We start from the raw sequence: 20,025 nt of genomic DNA, 5'->3' as shown, positions 1-20,025 counted from the left end.
ACATACCTTAAGGTCACCTAAGACTTAAGGCTGCCATCCTACTGCGTACTCAGCCTGTTTGTTTAACCTGCCCTTTAGAGAACCATGTAGCAGCCTACCATGTTTACCTTGGCTTTCCCAAGTAATCAACTTTTATAGCCTAAGCCAAGGCATAGCTATAATCTTGAATTATGTACTCTCCTGTGCTCCTGACCCAGAGTAATACCAGCCTGCTGTGATAATCATTTGCTGGAAACAGCAAAAATAGACATTGAAAGCAATCTTATCACATGGCTGTCTACCATAAATGTTAAAGATGACATTTGGATATTGCTTGATAAACAATAATGTTTGCAATGCTTTTTGTCTCCTGGGTCATTTGGGGGTCAGTTAGCATCAGTGGTTTGTTCACTGATAAAACTGGTTAAAGATTTCTGGAAAGTATCCCTCATCCCTTGCCCATGTGGTGCTTTTTGTGAGGCTCAATAAATGCAGAGAGTAGCTCTTTGTGAGGGAGGATGGAAGACACTGAGAAAATGAAGCAGAGAATTCAAATCTGGGCTTGTGTGTGCTTTTTGACTCCAAATGCTGTGATTCCTTCCCTTAAGGTGGCACTGATGCATTATTGGTGACTCAGAGTTTATGATTACTGTGTTTAACCACAGATTGTTGTGGACTTTCCTCAATAAATGTCCTTCTGTTTCATTTCTTCTCATCAGTTTATTCTTTTAATTTATAAGCAAGTTTTCAACTAAAATATGAATTGTCCTTGCTTATTTATCTAGATTCATATGAGTTACTATTGATTTGAATTCATATTAAATTATTCTCCTAAGCATTGGAAATAGTCATAGAATGGCAGTTCCTATGTTTCTATGTAAAAAAAAAAAAATAATTGGGAGGGGGAATCAAGAGCTTAGTTTCTCTTTTACAGCTGCTTCTCAGTCACAGGGTCTTAGAGTGAGTGCCAATTACTATTAGCAAATCAGACATATGTACTTTATTAGCATCCATACAGAAGATCTGAGGATGCTGCTGCCCTAACACAGGCTCTAGCCAAGCAAGGGTTGGAAAAACCAGTGCTCAGAAAAAGTCTTAGGTGGGGTTTGAGTAGTCTGTGGAAAACTGAGCCATATCTCTGCATCCATGTTCTATCCCAGCTCCCCAGAGCAAGCCTCCAAGAGTTAATGCAATGTACCAGCATTAAAATGTTAATTTGGACCTCTGTGCCTGTCCTAGAATTGAATTTTCAGAGAGTTGATTACGTTTCTCTCTGTGGGCTCAAGAAACTGTTAATCTCACATTATCTAATTTATTGAACATATTTCGGACCTTACGACTTTTCCATTAGTCATTCCTAAACATACACGGGACAAATGAGTGAGAACACTGCTCAACGGGTGTTACCAACTAGAGGAAGCTCAGCCCCAAATTATAGGACCATGGAAAAATGAATGCAAGGACCCTGGCCCTCTGAATCTATACTCTACCAGACAGGGTCTCCCTGTGCTTGAAGTGAATACTGGTGATGATAGACTCCCATGTTAACAGAATGCCAGCATCCATATTTTTTTTTTCTCATGGCTGATGTCTTGATTCCTTGTAACTTTTAAACCTAAAATTGTCTCTGAAACAAACTGTGCTGAAAATATCTTTTAAAAATAAGAAGCACATTTAGATTCTGGTGCGCAGCAAATTCCCTGTGAAGAAAAGTTCCAAATCTGTGACTCTATTTGCATTTCCACAAAAACAGAGAATCTGTGTGCCTAATATGTGACAAATAACAGTGTTAGAAGCCAGCATTTTAAGACTCTAATTATGCATAGGTTCTCATTCTTGCTAGTGTGTTTACAACGGGAAGGCATATAAAACAACAAAGCTGATATTTTATTTTATTTTTAAGTCTGATATTTTAATGCATGTAAACTCCACATAAAAGGATTAAAGTATTTTAAAGATAAAAGGTGCTAAGGTGCCACTGTACTCCAAAAGGCAGGTTCTAAGATGTAGATGACTATGCAAAATATCAAGACGCATCTAATGATCAACTCCTGAGATGGGAGAGAAGGTACCAGTAATGGGAGATATGGGAGGTGAGAGAAGCTGAGCAATGATGCAGGCTTAACCAAGGCCTGACCCAGAACTCTTCCGTGAGCTTAGTGGAGAGGGCAAACCAAATCCTTAGTCAAATGGCAGAAAATTATTTTCCTATGTATGAATTTTGTTATGCAGCCAGGTAGACAAATTTAGGATTATGGCTAAACCAGGCCACCAACTCCCTTCCCAAATGCAAATGTGAGTCCAGTGTGCTTAAGTGAGCCAGCAGATGACCCAGGTGGTGACAAGACCTCTGAGTCCCAAGTCTAAGAATTCTAGGACCAGGGGTGTCACAGCTGTGTGACACACTAGGTCTAGGCAGGTAGATGTCAGCTTTCAAAATGATGACTTCCTCCTGTTCCTCCCGGGCAGGTGTGTCCCAGAATGAGTGTTCTTTCTGTGAAGAAGGAGATGATGAAGTTGCATGATAGGTGATATTCCTCCCTGACATTTGAATGAAAAGGACAAATGACCCTAAATTGTTTACCTGACCGAAGTAATACAAAGAGGGGGTTTTAAAGGCACCAATCTGCCTGCAAATAAACTGTCTCAGGAATGCTGCTCAGGGCTGAAGTGAGTCCTAAGTAAAGCATGCAACAAGGATAGTAAGAGTAAGTTTAGGCTTGTTGCACAGCTGGGATCCTATACGGAGCAGTGGGTCCTCTTCCTCTTCCACTAGAGGGCTTAGACACTTATAGAGGACACAAATTAGATGACCTCTCTTTGCCTTCAAACAGCCTTTGTTGGATAGATTTGTCTGTTGAGATCTGAACATGCTTAACACTGAACTTACCTAGTACAAAAGAAGTAATAGAATTACAGAATTTTCAGACCCAGAAGGGGCCTTTGAGAGCGCAGTTTGTTTCCCTCCTAATTCCAAAGCAGAAGGAAGAGGTCTAACTGGAATTAGGGTGCTTTCTGCACAGCATGTTCCTAGGGAGCAACACTCAGGCAGGGTCTGCTCAAATCAGCATCCCGGCCTCAACACTTCCCTTCATCAGTTGGCATGTTGTTGGCTCTCAGATAAAATACATTTGGGAATAAATTAATTCACCAAATCTGTGTGCTTGGCTTTGGCAATCTTTTGTTAGCTTGAGGTCTTGCAAGACTGTTGTGTTTAAGAGGCTTAAATTAAGACTCTTTCATGGAATACGTAGAGAGAAAAAGTTAGATGCTTTATAGCTTAAAAATTACACATAGACACATAGATCTCTGCTGCTTGTTTTTTTTTTTTTTTTTTTTTTTTTTTTTTTTTTTTTAATTAAGGGCATATCATGGAAGAACATAGCACTCTACACATGTCATGTTTTTGTTTTAGGTAGGAGAAATGATCACAGGAGGTCAACGAACACCCACGTCTGTGAAAACCACCTCGACTAGTAGCAGGGAACAAACAAACCCCAGGTATGATGTTTGCGCCTCTCTTTATCTATATCACATTGCTATTTTCATTATTATGTGCTGTCCAGGATGCAGTTTTCAGGGTGGTGTAAGCATTTAATGCTTGAAAATGCTTCAGACCATTCATGTTCCTGTTTGTTTCAACTCCCTAGACTCTGGCTTTCAAGGCTGTTGATCTCAAAACTTCAATCTGTGTCCATGCAGGTGCCAACTGCTTATGTAAACATTAGTAAGGCCAACACTATCAACCATGACTGCTGACATTTGCTGAACATTTGCTTTGTACCCACTTTAATCTATTCAAGCCCCACTTCCAAGGGGGATTTGAATGTAGCCTGTTGAAACAGTTCATAACATGGTTCTTGTTACATCCATGCATGACTCCCTTGTCACCCAAGCTTCTGGGTTCTCTAGATAAAACCCTCTATTACTGCCCTCTTTGTAGTGTCCTAAGACACTGAGGTCATCTTTAGGCCTCTATCTAAATTCATTTTCCAGCAGAACCTGCCTTCTCTCAAAGGAAAACTCACCCATTTTCAGTATTCTACAGTATTAGAAACTTCTCTTCCAATGTCCTGTCCCTGCCTCCTGGAAAGCTTCAGGGAAAAGCCAATCTCCTCTAAAGACTCCAGCATGAAAGGTACTTTATCCAAAGCTTTCCTGGTTCCCAGGCTCTGGAGTTAGACCTCAGTTCCTTGAGCTATCCTACTTCTCATGAATTCCAGACTCTTAACATCCAGATGGTAAAATCTATTTTGGACCGAGGCAAACTTATCTCTGTGCTCCAAATGTATATGCTGAATTACATCATAAAAAAATACCTCCACAAGAGTTGTGTCTGTGCTTTGCATCATAAAACCTCAGCTATTTGTATAGTCAAAGACAACTGTGGAGGTTTTGTAGTGATTTTTAAATATTGGATTTGCTTGAACAACAGATATGGAATTGAGATTCTACTGAAAACTGATTGTGTTTTTAACCTTGGAAAACCATTCATAATTCCCAACGTGGTGGTTTTTTACTACAGATAACAGATTCTAGGGTACCATGTCTTATGTGAATATTAGTTATAATCAACCCTAACATCCTCAAGCCATGTAAACAGTCTGAACTAATTGGGAAGCAACCGTGGGATAGGAAGACAAATCACTTTGGTTTGGAGGTGTTTATCAGACCCAGAAAAACTATCATTACCATGATTTGTTGGCAGTTGGAGATGTCTTAGCAAAGTACTTCTACAAAGTGTTTCCCATTTTCATTGTGGAGTAAGCTCATTTCACAAGCCCACATCCAGGGCTTAAGTGTAGATTGTTTCTGGAGCCTTCCTCACTGACAAACGTCAGTGTAAGCCTCAACTCTTCTTTGTGTACATTGTTTCTGACTGGACTCCCCTAACAACAGTGGACAGAATCTCTACGAACAAGTGGTGTTCACCAACCCCAGCTGGGATGCTGAAGTGTAAGTTGAAATAAAGACTGCAGGTGTAGGCTGAGGAGAACTGAGTCCTCAGAGGCCTCCATTCTGCCTTCCCCAGGATTCAACCCCTGCCTGTGGACACCAGTGTGTATTCCTTTATAGCTTTTGCAGAGTCCCAGCTGAGGAGTTCTTCTAATGCCTCTATTAACTAAACAGCTGTCAATTGCAGGTGCACATGGGGATTGAGATTGACCAGGTTGTTGACCTTTAGAGAAGAGGGACACCAATGCAGCAATAGTCTGGGAGAGCTGGAGGAGACCTCTACTTTCTCCTAACTGGAGCAGTCTGCTACTCAAGCTGTATAGACAGAGCAGGTCAGGGAGAGAAGGGGTTGGATTTATCCATCATGGCTAGACGGAAACACCTGGTGAACATGTGTTGCTCTTCACACTGTGATGCAGAGGAAATTGCACAGGTTCCTCGAAGGTGGAGGTATTTATGAGTGCAGGTGCTGAGACCCTCAACAAAACAAGTTTTCACTATCAAAATAGCACTGCACAAAAAAGCTTCTCTCACTGAGATGCAAAGTTGAATTCATCCAAGATCATAAAACAAATACAAGGTCAGTCAATCCAGATCCATTACTATTGCCTTCCTGCTCTATCTACTAGTAAACATAAGACATTTACAATGGTTGTATGGTTGATGCTTTCTTTGCCTTATTCTAGGACTCTTATTCTACCCTCGTGTTCTAGGGCTTTATAATCTTGCCTTTTGTATATAGGCATGCTCTATCAGCAATTGAGTTTTGTTTAAAGTATGTTTTCCAGTCTCAATGTCTCAAAAAGTTGGCCATCAAGGCCCCTGTGTCACATGTATCTGAATATGCAGGTCTAGATTCTATTTCCGGACTGTACCTGTTCCATTTCCTTAACTTGCATCGCTGTAAAATGAGTTTTTATAATTCTTAGCCAAAGTCTTCTTTTCTTCTTGAAGAACAGTTTGGCTGTTCTTGTCTCTTTGTATACCTACATTAATTTTAAAATCAACTTTTTTGATTTCACATGCAAATCATATCAGTCCATTTGTCATTGCTACATTGAAAAAACCAGAAGCAGGCTAACTATAAACAGATGAGCCTTATGTAGCTCACAGTTTTGGAAGTTCAAAGCCTTGTAAAGGCATCTCAGTTGTGCAACTTTGTATCTGAGGCACATGTGTAAGGAAAAATCGCATCACCAATCAAGTGGCTAGACAAGTTCAGACTCTACTTATTTGACCTCAGAAGGATTAAGTCCAAAGAGGAGTCCAGCATCCCTGCATTCCTTTTTAAAGTCTGAATGTGGGATGACCTCAGAAATTGTCAGCAGGCCCCAGCACAAGAAACTTAAGGGTTGAAACTATGGCACATGCTTATTCTCTCAGTATCCTGTCTTTGTATGTATTACACTACAATATTAAATAAGGAAAGTTAATGATCTCTAGCTAAAATGTCTCTTCAGATCCAATGTGATCTGTAGCTGATGGTACTTTGGAGTTAGAGGCTGTGGAACTTTCAGGAGATATGACCTAATTGGCAGAGGTATGTCTCGAGGGGTAATGTCTGTCACCAACTCTGTCATCCTCTGATTTCTCTTCTGTCCTGATATGAGCATCCTCTGTCACATATCCTGTGACCATGACCTAGCCTTCATCATCATGTATTCTTAATCATGGTAGGGTGAAACTGTGAACAAATATAAACCTTTGTCACTTTAAGTTGTTTCTATCAGGTATTTAGTTCATAGCATTACTACAGAAATTTGTACCAGGAAGGGGTTTGTTATAACAAAACCTGGCTATGTGGATCCATGGCTTTTGAATCAAGTCTATGGGTGAAATTTGGAGGAGTTTGGAAACATAGGCTTGAAAAGCCCTGGATTATGGATTATGTTTGGGATTAGAAATACCAGAATGCACTAGAAATGAGCACAATGAAGAATACGTTTATAAGGCTTTAGGTGGAACAAGAATTGTACTGGAAATTGGGCTAGAGGACTAATTATATATACATTAACTTTTCTAATTGATGTGACAAAATGTCTGACAAAAGCAACTTAAGGAACAATGGATTTAATTTTATTCAAAGTTCCAGGGCACAGGCCATCATGGCAGGGACGTGGCCGTAGCAGGAGCTTGAAGAAGCCACCGGTCCAATTGCATCCAAAGTCAGGAAGCAGAGGGAAAGGAATGCTTGTTTTCAGGTCATGAGTCAGTGGCACCAGCTAAAGGGTGGGCCTTCCTATCTCATTTAACCTACCTAATTAGAGTCCCTTACAGACATGCCCAGAGACATCCCTCCATGGTAATTCTAAATACCATATTCACAAGTCAAATAATTTGTCTACTGACCATTATTCATGTTACATTTGGATAAAGATTTTTTTTTTAAATTTGTCTTATTCTGAAACTTCCAGTAAGTCTGAATTCAAAGATAATAGGATGCCAAGTTGACAAACAGCCAGGCTCCTGCTATTCAGGCTCTGCTTCCCAATGCATAGCAATTTGATCTGCTTGTGATCACAACCAGTGGATCCTGACAGGGTAAGCAAAGCGGGATGGCGAGGAGCTAGGAGACCTCAGGCAGCATTGAGCATGTTGAGAACAGACTCTCTGGAGGCAGCTCCAGTGAGACAGCTCATTTTAATGGGGGAACAAAGGCTCTTTGAATGTCTGTAGGATGAGTAGGGGCAATTGGAATGTATGCATATTATTGAGTGGGGCCAGGGTGCTGGGGATACCTTATTTGCAAAAGGAGGAATTTCCGGTGATCTTGAACATGACCTTATAAGAGGAAAGGCTACCAGGCAATGTGACTTCCTCCAGTAGGGCAAAGGTGGGGGAACAGGGCTATGTGCCCCAGGACATACAAGCCTGGCAATTTCAGGACAAGATTTCCAGAGTTTGAACATGCCTCAACTTACTCTTGTTCCAGGCCTGCTCCCCACTCCATCCCATGATTCTCTGTCTCCACATAGACCAAAGGAATATAGTTACAGATGAGGCTGTAGTTTGGCTAAATGTGATATTGTTTGTGTTGTTCTGAATCTGTTGACATGTAGAAGGAGAGATTTGGGGAGCTGTGGAAGCTTCTACCAAGTTTACAGAGAAGTCTGTGATGGCTATGCAGTGTGTTAGCACATTTCATACAGGAAGTCCTTAAATGATCTAAGTATAAAGCTAAGATAGTAAAATCTAAATTACCATGACCATGGGGACCATCAAAGGAGGCCATGTGTTTAGAGCTGTGCAGTCCCTTGGGATTCACATGATTCATGCCAATCAAGATTTAATTCTTGGCCAGGCAGTGGTAGCTCATTGAATGCCTTTAATCCCAGCACTTGGGAGGCAGAGGCAGGTGGATTTCTGAGTTCGAGGCCAGCCTGATCAACAGAGTGAGTTCCAGGACAGCCAGGGCTATACAGAGAAACCCTGACTTGAAAAATCAAAAATCAAACAAACAAACTAAAGATTTAACTCTTGTTCTTCTGTTGGGTTTCAGTCTGTGGGAAGCCACATGTGCCGTTGCAGAGTGGCAGTTGGCTACTGCTGGCCACCACGCATACATAGGCAGTAAAGCTTTTTTTGCCAAGATGAGGTTTTGAGAATTAACCAATCAGATGAGAGACAAGTTAACCAATCAGATGAGAGACAAGTTAACCAATCAGATGAGAGACAAGTTAACCAATCAGATGTAGGCATGCAAATGAGGTCATAAGAATAACCCAAGCACAACCAATCCGGGTGTGAGACACGCCTCTCCTAGGCCTATATAAGCAGCACCAGTTCTGGGCTTGGGGTCTCTTCACCCCTGCAATCAAGCTCTCCCAATAAACGTGTGCAGAAGGATCCTGTTGCAGCGTCGTTCTTGCTGGCGAGATCAGTCTTTCTTTGGTCCCACATCCTCTCTTTTGGGATGGAACCTTTGCTCTGGGCTATTGTATAGTAAAAATATCTAATGCTGTTTTATATCTTACAGGGGCTCACAACTAAGATATCTCCTTGAGTATCAGTAGAGAGTAAGCATGAACTTAGGTTTGTGGGTATTACTGAAGCTGTTAAAACTTTTGTGATTGAATCTGGCCCCTTTCACATCTGGACTATCACTGAGCTACATCTGCAGTTCTCCTTTTTACTTTTAGTGTGTGTCTCCTTAAGACTTACTTAAGGATTGTACTGCTAATCCTTGAACACATGTTTTCCTCTACACAGACCCTGTTAAGGTTACAGGCACAAATCACTGTGCCTGGCAACTGTGGAGAATCTTGAAGTTTGACTAAATGCAAATTGCTTTTTGACATGACCATGGGCTTTTGGGAGGCCAAGTGTGAAATGATATGGTTAGATTTTGTAATGTCTCCTACAGGTTCATATTGTTTAAAGAGTTATTTTATTTTGTGTGTATGAGTGCTTTTCCTGGAAGAATATAAGTGCATTGCTTGTATACAAGTGGTCAGCAGAAATCAGATGGCGAGCCCTCTAGAACTGGAATTGAGGACAGTTGTAAGCTATCACATCATATCTGGAAACTGAACATAAGTCCTCTGCAAAAGCAGCAAGTGCTATAACTGGAGAGTCACCATCTCTCAAGTCCCCGGGTTTACATTTCCAATTCTTGCTCCTCAGTGGGAGGCTGTACAACTTTAGAGAGTGGTGGGTTGAGCTGGAAGAAGCAGGTCACTAGGGGAGGCCTTTGGAGGTTATGCCTAGCTTCTAGTTTATATTTCATTCTCTCTGCTTTCTGGCCCTCCTGATACCAGCGTGCGTCTGCCATGTGCTCTTAACCACCAGTAACTGAGCTTTTCTGTCAGTTTTTCTTATTTTAAAAAATTGGGTCATCGCTATGTGAAGTAACTAATACAGCAAGTGAAGTCAAGCATCTTTATCTTACTGCTCACCTCAAAGGGAAGTTTGTGTCTTATTACGAAGTTCAAGGCAGTTTAAATATAGTAGTGGTTGTATAATACAGACTTTCATATTCTAATAGCTGATTGCTTCTTGTTTTGTTTCTGGTTTTATTTCTGCTTTTACTGATCCTCTTGTTTTAGTGCAAAATACTCTTTTTACTTGAGTGCTTGTATATTGCCCGTGTGTGTGTGTGTGTGTATGCATGCATGTATGTGGTGTAGTTATATGTGCATTTGGCAGATGGAGGTTTGTATCTGGTATGTTCATCATTTTTACTCCATTTGATTTTATTTGTTTGTTTGTTTACTTATTTTTATTTTGAGATAGAGTCTTTCACAGAACCTAGAACTTGATGATTTGGGTTGTGTTTTAGTTAGGGTTTTAATACTGTGAACAGACACCATGACCAAGGCAAGTCTTATAAAAAACAACATTTAATTAGGGCTGGCTTATAGGTTCAGAGGTTCAGTCCATTATCATCAAGGTGAGATCATGGCATCATCCAGGCAGGCATGGATAGGAGGAGTTCAGAGTTCTATGTCTTCATTCAAGGGCTGCTAGTGGAAGACTGACTTTTAGCCACCTAGTGTGAGGGTCTTAAGCCCACCCACCTATTACAACCAGGTCACACTTATTCCAACAAGGCCACACCTCCAGATGGTGCCACTCACTGGTCCAAGAATATACAAACCATCACAGGTTGATTGACTGGCCAGCAGGACCCAGGGATCATCCCATCTCTGCCTCCACAGCCCTGAGATTACAAGTGCATGATGCCAGGCTTGTTTTCATGGATTTTGGCTTATAGAACTCAAGTCCTCATGCTTGTGAGACAAGCACTCTAGTGACTGAGCCATCTTCCCTGCCCCAAGATCTTATTTTGTATTGTGAGCTGCTCCATGCCAGACAATTCACTGGTGTCCTCAACCAATTCCATTTTTCCTCTTTTCTTGCATGCAATTGTCAAGAATAACTGAGAAAACATTGAAGATGCAGTAAATACATTGTGATAAGAGGAAGCTGAGTGTACTAGATCAGGACCTGTTTCAGTTTCTCTACAAACATTATGTCATTCAATGCTTAGGCTGATTGGGTTGTGTTCCCTGGGTTATAAAGTCCAAGAAAACAGCTTTCTGGGGTACTTTAACAATGGTACAAACTGAGCTGACACATATGTAACCTTTTCTAATCCTGGGCAGCTTCATAAAATCTGTAGGGCCACCTCCCAGTGAATTCTAGAGTTACTTTTTCCCCCCCTCTATAAGAAGTGAGTTAGAGGCCAGCCTGGTCTACAGAGTGAGTTCCAGGACAGCCAGGGCTACACAGAGAAAACCTGTCTCAAAATAAAAAAAGTAAATCTCTCTCTCTTCTCTCTCTCTTCTCTCTCTCTCTCTCTCTCCCTCTCTCCCTCTCTCCCTCTCCCTCTCCCTCTCCCTCTCTCTCTCTCTCTCTCTGTGTGTGTGTGTGTGTGTGCGCAGTCTCACTGGACTTAGGCAAGATGTTAAGCAATACATAGCCAATCTGCCTTATATTCTTTTGCCTTCTCAGAGGCCAGAGAGGTGCTTGTCCTGGGGGGCTTCATGCATGCTTCAGGACAGGTGGCTCAGAACAGGCCATTATGTGCTGTCTGTCTCCTAAATTCCAGACAGAGGTTTTAAAAACACAAGGTGTTGTAAGTTTGACAGCTTATGATAAACATTTCAGCCCTCCTGGGCCACACTGAAGCAGTTTCCCTTAGCATGAATAATTTGTCTCAGTGAAGAGAATAATTGTCTGTAGATGATGGTAAAGCTTTCCTCAGAAATCCTTAATGTCTCCTTTGTGATTCACCTATAGGGCCTTCCAAAGGCTCCAAGCAGTATCCTTATCTGACACTGACACACTAAGTACCATTGGATGTGCTCAATCATATGGCCCAAGTGGTAGAGTAGCTTGCATCATAGCCTGGACTTGTTGATGAGCTTACCCCTATTGCAGACCCCATACAAAGCCATCAATTTCTGAGCTACTTGGTATATGGGCTGGAGTAACACACCCAAGAATGTGTTTTCCCAAGAATCCAACAGGCCCACATTGCTCTTCTTTCTTGGTGGTGGGAGTGGCCAGGTGCAATAACTTATCTTTCACCTTAGAAGAACATATCTGTATGTGCTACACCAATGTACTCCTAAAAATTACACTAAGGTAGAAAGCCCTTAAAATTTGGTTGGATTAACTATCTTCTGATGTGCATATGTGCTACCAACAAGTTCAAGTGTGGCCTTCCAATTACTTGGTATAATCAGCATGTCATCAATATAGTGGACCAGTTTGCGATTTTGTAGAAGAGAGCAATGATCAAGATCCCTTTCACTGTAGCAATGAGAGGATGAGAGGAACCTGCCTTGAAGTCAGCAGAAGAGTGTTTAAAAGTGTGGTTTTGTGTGTGTGTGTGTGTGTATAAAATAGAATTTTATTTATCTGTTTGGAGCTATGAAATTATGACACTTGTAGGAAAATGCATGAAAATGGAGATCATAGTGTTAAGAGAAATTATCCAGGGTAAGATAAATATTACATGCACTGTGTATGTTACATGAAAGTAGATAAACTAATGTTATGTAACATTAAGCAGAAGGAAAGACTATTTAGAGAGTGCAGGAGAATCAACCAGAAAGGAGATGAAGGAGGGGTAAAATAAGAGCATAGTATAATGATATATGTATATATATATATATGTATATATTATATATATATGTATGTATATATATATGTATATATATATATATATATATATATATATATATATATATATATATATATATGTCACAGTGGAACACATTACTTTACTTTGTGTTCTAACTACAAAGCGTAATTTCACAATGCATCAGTGCCCTTTCCTCCATAACTCCCACTGTCCAGCCATTTGCTCTTTACTCCTTGGTACTGCAGCAGCATGAAAGGTGCCAGCACCAGAGATCTTGCCAAGTAGCCTGGGGCACAGCAGTTGAGTGTTCATTATCTGTGCCTTCTTCCTTAGATTGTGGGCACAAGTCATGTTTTATCTTTAAGTTTAAGAGTACTAACCATAGCACAAAGTGCCTGAAAGAAGTGTAGTGATGATCACACTGAACTAAATGACCTATTCTCACCTTTGGAGTAATGTCCTTGAACTCTGCCCTCTTTTCCACATGGTTCTCCAGTAGAAATGTCTGAGTGCTTTGTCTCTTTCACATCTATGAGATAATTTGGCCTGGAGAGTACTTGGTGTATGCTGTCACTAATTCAGCTTTAAAGATAGGTTGTGGGTATAACCAGGGATGACTAAAAAAAAAAAAAAAAAATAAAGGGAGATGACTAATTCTGATCTGAAGGTCTTTTTGATGGAGTCTTTAGAAGCAAAGTCTGAGGATAAAAAGCTGCTGACTGGCCTTCTTCTCTCTGAGTGACAGTATATGCATTGCTAATGTTATACACTTGGACTTCTTCTCCAGCCTTGATTGTTTATCTCTGAGGCTTTGACTGACATCTCCTGTCCGGCTGCTTCAGAAGGTGGCAGCAGTGGCGGTCATCTGAGGACTTAAAGGGAGTATCAAAGGCTTGCATTGGGAGGCAGTGGCTAGCATCTCCATGAGGAACCCAGGCTCATGGATTTTAAGAATATAGAACTCAGAACAATTGTACTCATTGTTAATATTTATTACAGAAAAAAAAAAAAAACCACAAAGCAGCATCAGCCAAAAGGAAGTCTGAAGATAGCTAGGGGCAAGCTTTTTTTAAAAAAAACAATTTTTTTCATTAGATATTTTCTTCATTTACATGTCAAATGCTATCCCCAAAGTCCCCTATACCCTACCCCCACCCTGCTCCCCAACCCACCCACTCCAAATTCCTGGCCCTGGCATTCCCCTGTACTGGGGCATATAATCTTCACAAGAGCATGTTTTCTTATTACCAGTTGGAAAATCTTTTGGATATATGCCCAAGAGAGGTATTGCTGGATCCTCCAGTAGTACTATGTCCAATTTTCTGAGGAACTGCTACACTGATTTCCAGAGTGATTGTACAAGCTTGCAATCCCACCAACAATGGAGGAGTGTTCCTCTTTCTCCATATCCTTGCCAGCATCTGCTGTCACATGAATGTTTGATCTTAGCCATTCTGACTGGTGTGAGGTGGAATCTCAGGGTTGTTTTGATTTGCATTTACATGATAATTAAGGATGTTGAACATTTTTTCAGGTGCTTTTCAGCCATTCAGTATTCCTCAGTTGAGAATTCTTTGTTTAGCTCTGTGCCCCATTTTTAATGGGGTTATTTGATTTTCTGAAGTCCAGCTTCTTGATTTCTTTGTATATATTAGATATTAGTCCCCTATCTGATTTAGGATTGGTAAAGATCCTTTCCCAATCGGTTGGTGGCCTTTTTGTCTTATTGACAGCATCTTTTGCCTTAACAGAAGCTTTGAAATTTTATGAGGTCCCATTTGTTGATTCTGGATCTTACAGCACAAGCCATTGCTGTTCTATTCAGGGACATTTCCCCTGTGCCCATATCTTCAGGGCTTTTCCCCACTTTCTCCTCAATAAGTTTCAGTGTCTCTGGTTTTATGTGGAGTTCCTTGATCCACTTAGACTTGACCTTAGTACAAGGAGATAGGAATGGATCAATTCGAATTCTTTTACATGATAACCACCAGTTGTGACAGTACCATTTGTTGAAAATGCTGTCTTTTCCCCACTGGATGGTTTTAGCTCTCTTGTCAAAGATCAAGTGAACATAGGTGTGTGGGTTCATTTCTGGGTCTTCAGTTCTATTCCATTGGTCTACCTGTATGTTGCTGTACTACTACCATGCAGTTTTTATCACAATTACTCTGTATTACAGCTTTAGGTCAGGCATGGTGATTCCACCAGTGGTTCTTTTATCACTGAGAAGGGTTTTTGCTATCCTAGGTTTTTTGTTATTCCAGATGAATTTGGAAATTGCCCTTTCTAACTTGGTGAAGAGTTGAGTTGAAATTTTGATGGGGATTGCATTGACTCTGTAAATTGCTTTTGGCAAGATAGACATTTTTACTATATTGATCCTGCCAATCCATGAGCATGGGAGATCTTTCCATCTTCTGAGATCTTCTTTTATTTCTTTCTTTAGAGACTTGCAATTCTTGTCATACAGATCTTTGACTTCCTTAGGTAGAGTCACACCAAAGTATTTTATATTATTTGTGATTATTGTGAAGGGTGTTGTTTCCCTAATTTCTTTCTCAGCCTGTTTATCCTTTGTGTAGAGAAAGGCCACTGATTTGTTTGAGTTAATTTTATATCCAGCAACTGTACTGAAGCTGTTTATCAGATTTAGGAGTTTTCTGGTGGAATTTTTAGGGTCACTTATATATAGTATCATATCATCTGCAAAAAGTGATGTTTTGACTTTTTTCTTTCCAATTTGTATCCCCTTGACCTCCTTTTGTTGTCTAATTGATCTGGCTAGGACTTCAAGTACTATATTGAATAGGTAGGGAGAAAGTTGGCAGCCTTGTCTAGTCCCTGATTTTAGTGGGATTGCTTCCAGCTTCTCTCCATTTACTTTGATGTTGGCTACTGGTTTGCTGTATATTGTTTTATTATGTTTAGGTATGGGCCTTGAATTCCTGATCTTTCCAAGACTTTTATCATAAATGGGTGTTCGATTTTTTTTTTTTTTGGTCAAATATTTTCTCAGCATCTAACGAGATGATCATGTGGTTTTTGTCTTTGAGTTTGTTTATATAGTGGATTTCCTTGATGGATTTCCATATATTAAACCATTCCTGCATCCCTGGAATGAAGCCTACTTGACCATGATGGATATTTGTTTTTATGTGTTCTTGGATTCAGTTAGCGAGAATTTTATTGAGTATTTTTGCATCGATATTCATAAGGAAAATTGGCCTGAAGTTTTCTGTCTTTGTTGGGTCTTTATGTGCTTTAGGTATCAGAGTAATTGTGGCTTCATAGAATGAATTGGGTAGAGTATCTTCTGTTTCTATTTTGTGGAAATGTTTGAGAAGAATTGGAGTTAGGTCTTTTTTTGAAGGTCTGAGAGAACTCTGCACTAAACCCTTCTGGTCCTGGGCCTTTTTTTTGTTGGGAAACTATTAATGTCTGCTTCTACTTCTTTAGGGGATATGGGACTGTTTAGGTCATTAATCTGATCTTGATTTAACTTTGGTATCTGGTATCCATTTTATCCATGTTTTCCAGTTTTGTGGAGTATAGCCTTTTGTAGTAGGATCTGATGATGTTTTGGATTTCCTCAGGTTCTGTTGTTATGTCTTCCTTTTCATTTCTGATTTTGTTAATTAGGATGCTGTCCCTGTGCCCTCTAGTGAGTCTGGCTAAAGATTTATCTATCTTGTTGATTTTCTCAAAGAACCAGCTCCTGTTTTGGTTGATTCTTTGAATAGTTCTTTTGGTTTCCACTTGGTTGATTTTAGCCCTGAGTTTGATTATTTCCTGCCCACTACAACTCTTGGGTGAATTTGCTTCCTTTTGTTCTAGAGCTTTTAGGTGTGCTATCAGGCTGTTCCTCTTAGGACCCTTTCTTCTTAGGACTGCTTTCACTGTGTCCCATAAGTTTGGGTATATTGTGGCTTCATTTTCATTAAACTCTAAAAAGTCTTTAATTTCTTTCTTTATTTCTTCCTTGACCAAGGTTTCATTGAGTAGAGTGTTCTTTAGCTTCCATATGAATTTGGGCTTTCTATTATTTATGCTGTTATTGAAGATCAGCCTTAGTCTGTGGTGATCAGATAAGATGTATGGGATAATTTCAATATTTTTGTATCTGTTGAGGCCTGTTTTGTGACCAATTATATGGCCAATTTTGGAGAAGGTGCCATGAGTTACTGAGAAGACGGCATATCCTTTTGTTTTAGGATAAAATATTCTTCAGATATATGTTAAGTACATTTCTTTCATAATTTCTGTCAGTTTCAATGTGTCTCAGTTTAGTTTCTGTTTCCAGGATCTGTCAGGTAAGGTGTTGAAGTTTCCCACTATTTTTTTTGTTTTGTTTTGTTTTGTTTATTTGAGACAGGCTTTCTCTGCATAGCCCTGGATGTCCGGGAATTCACTCTGTAGACCAGGCTGGTCTTGAACTCAGAAATCTGCATGCCTCTGCCTCCAGAGTTCTGGGATTAAAGGTGTGTGCCACCACGCCCAGCTTGAAATCTTTCATTATTTTTGTGTGAGGTACAATATGTGCTTTGAGCTTTACCATAGTTTCTTTAGTGAATATGAATGCCTTTGCATTTGGAGCATAGATATTCAGAATTCAGAGTTCATCTTGGAAGATTTTACCTTTGATGGGTATGAAGTGCCTCTCCTTGTCTTTTTTGATAACTTTGGGTTGGATGTAGATTTTATTCGATATTAGAGTGGCTACTCCAGCTTATTTCTTCTGACCATTTGCTTGGAAATTTGTTTTCCAACCTTTTACCCTGAGGTAGTGTCTGTCTTTTTCCCTGAGGTGGGTTTCCTGTAAGCAGCAAAAAGTTGGGTCCTGTTTATGTAGCCAGTCTGTTAGTCTATGTGTTTTTATTGGGGAATTGAGTCCATTGATATTAAAAGATATTAGGGAAAAGTAATTTCTGCTTCCTGTAATGTTTGTCTGGACACAGGAGGAATCACTGGGGGAGAGTTAGAAATGTGTAGGTCACTGGTCTGGAGTCTAGATGCAAAGGATAAAAATTGCTGTTAAAGGAGCACAGGAATGTGTGTCATGCACAGAGTTCATCGAAACACTGGGAGTTTTTGATAGTGGAGTTTCTCACTGGTCCTCTGCAGTCATACCACCTCGGGGAGTATTGGGCATGGGCAGTAGGAGCAAGTACTTGTGCTAGCAGAAGCTGTGGGCTGAGCTTAACTGTGTACCTGAACTTGTCTAAATATCTCCACCATAACAAAGCTCAGGACTTAAACTTGGCTAGAGTTCAGTTGATCCTGGCCTGTGACTCTGCTTGTTAATTCCTAGGTAAGAGAGCTTCTCAAATTCTGCATCTCCTGCTGCCTATATAATAGGAGCACAGCCCTGTTTGCTAGTTTTTCTTCCACGAGTAAAAGTCTTATTTCTAGAATTCATTGTAATTATTGAAACCAAGGACGGTGTTTCTGTACAATCTCTGTGCCATATAGACACCATGCGCTAAGCATTCACTGAATGAATATATGAGTTTACTTTCTTTGAAGCTTAATTTTAAACAATGTAACATTATTTCCTACTTGTCTTTTTCTGTTGTAGAAGAAAGCAGATAGAAAGATTGGAAGTTGACCCCAGCAAGCATTCCTGCCCTGATGTGTCCACCATAGTACAAGAGAAAAGACACAAACCCAAAAGAATGGAATCTCAACCCCGAGATGAACCCAGTGAGGAAGATCCAGACTTTGAGGATAACCCAGAAGTGCCTCCACTAATTTGAAACAGGAGGCTGTGTTGTCATTGACTGTGAACCACAGACTCATGTTGCTTGGTGTTGACAGTGGCTATGTGTCATTCATGGGGTAAACATAGTTCATTATCATTTTTCCTGATGTTATAATGTTTTCCTTGCATTGTAATGTTATTGAGTTTACAATTAAATTGCATACCTTAAATATGCTATAACTTATCACTCATCTATAATTGAACTTTGAGTTTGAAAATGTGAAGTAATTTAATAGAACTACGACATTCAACATTAAGAATAAGTCATTTAGTCTTCACTTATGCAATAGATTGTGCTATATAGAAAAGGTCTTTAGCAAATTGTTCAAACTCAGAAGTTAAACTGTACTCTCAGGTTGAACGAAAATGCCCTGACATGATTTTAAATAGTGTTTTCCATTTTTCTTCTCACGTTTCTACTTTCTCTAGTGGCATGATGTAATGGCAAGAATAAGAACTTTGACATTAGATTTCCTGTATTTGGATTCCTGCTGAGTCACTGAATAAAGACTTTCAGCTGGTCCTTGATTTCCTCAGGGTGGAGTGACTTCATCCACACTATGCTGATAGTAACAATTGCCTCATAGGTTATTCTCAAGGCCAGCCATGCAACTCACCTTACACAATGCCACACTGACAACTCCTTGCTTGCTCACCCCATTACTTTTCTTCTTTCTTTATAAGGTGTGGCCAAACTGGAGACATTTTGTGACTGCTTTGAGATTTCAAAATCCACATGCTCTCTTCAGTTGCTCTTTCTCTGCTTTCTGCTTGCATTTTGAGATTTGAGGTCTTGGTTGTTGCTCCAGCTTTCTGCTGTTATGCCACCCTGTGCTATTATCCCTTTGGAACTGTAAGGCTCATAAACCCTTTCTTCTCTAAGTTGCCTTGGCCATGCTGTTTTATGACAGGAACAGACATAATACAGAGATCAGCTAGTGCTCATAACAACTGAACCATCTCTGTAGCCTCTGCCACAGGTATATCTTAATCTAGTCATTGTGACAATCAGTTTTACAGTCACAAACGATGCAGCGAAAATTAGGTAAGATCTCACAGTTCCAAACCCAGCTCTCAGCACAGATGGATCAGAAGTCACAACTACAAAGTAAGTCAGCAAACCCCAGACAACAAATTATCTGTGCTAGCAATATAGCATAATAGTTCATTCAGTCCTTGAATCAAGTGGCTGTTACACTCATCATAACAAAAACTTGCAAAAGGAAGGGGTTTATTTGGCCTTACACTTCTTGGTCACAGTCCATCACAGGGCAAGAACTCAAGGCCGGAACTGGGAAGCAAGAACAATGGAGGAATGCTATTTTTCACCTCTAGTCTATGGGTCTATGCTTAGCAAGCTTTTTTTTTTTTTTTGCCCAGGACCACCTGGCTAGAAGTGGTGACACATGCAGTTGGTTGAATCTTCTTAAATTTTCTTGATTAATAATCATGAAAGTCCCTCACAGAAATTTTTGAGGGCCAATCTGATCTAGGCACTTCTTAAGTCAAGCTTTCCTCTCAGTGATTCTAGGCTTGTGTCCAGTTGACAAGCAAAGCTAATTAGAATGCTCTGTTTATTGTCAACTTGACACACAAACATACCACTTTAGGCTCTAACTGTTCATTCTCTGCATGTAATATCTCATGTTAATATTCTAATATAAATCACAGTCCAACTTCTTCAATCCTAGTCTTAAAATCCAAATTCTCTCACCTGTGGATTCCTGCAAAATAGAAACTT

At 40.1% G+C, this 20,025-nt stretch overlaps 1 protein-coding gene across 1 annotated transcript in view; it reads left to right on the top strand.

The window, feature by feature from the left end:
- Window positions 1–18,812, top strand: part of Lrrc6 (leucine rich repeat containing 6) — a 114,821-nt gene extending 96,009 nt beyond the window's left edge. Inside the window, exons 11-12 of the mRNA XM_021183663.1 lie at window positions 3,395–3,480; window positions 18,102–18,812. Coding sequence (XP_021039322.1) covers window positions 3,395–3,480; window positions 18,102–18,279 — 264 coding nt within the window. The 3' untranslated portion in view covers window positions 18,280–18,812. The remainder of the gene's footprint in view (window positions 1–3,394; window positions 3,481–18,101) is intronic.
- The last annotated feature ends 1,213 nt before the right edge of the window (window positions 18,813–20,025 follow it).

This window comes from Mus caroli, chromosome 15 (genome assembly GCF_900094665.2).
Source record: "Mus caroli chromosome 15, CAROLI_EIJ_v1.1, whole genome shotgun sequence".
Lineage (NCBI taxonomy): Eukaryota > Metazoa > Chordata > Mammalia > Rodentia > Muridae > Mus > Mus caroli.
Note: the sequence above shows the minus strand (reverse complement) of the source record. Positions and strands in the feature narration are given on the sequence as shown.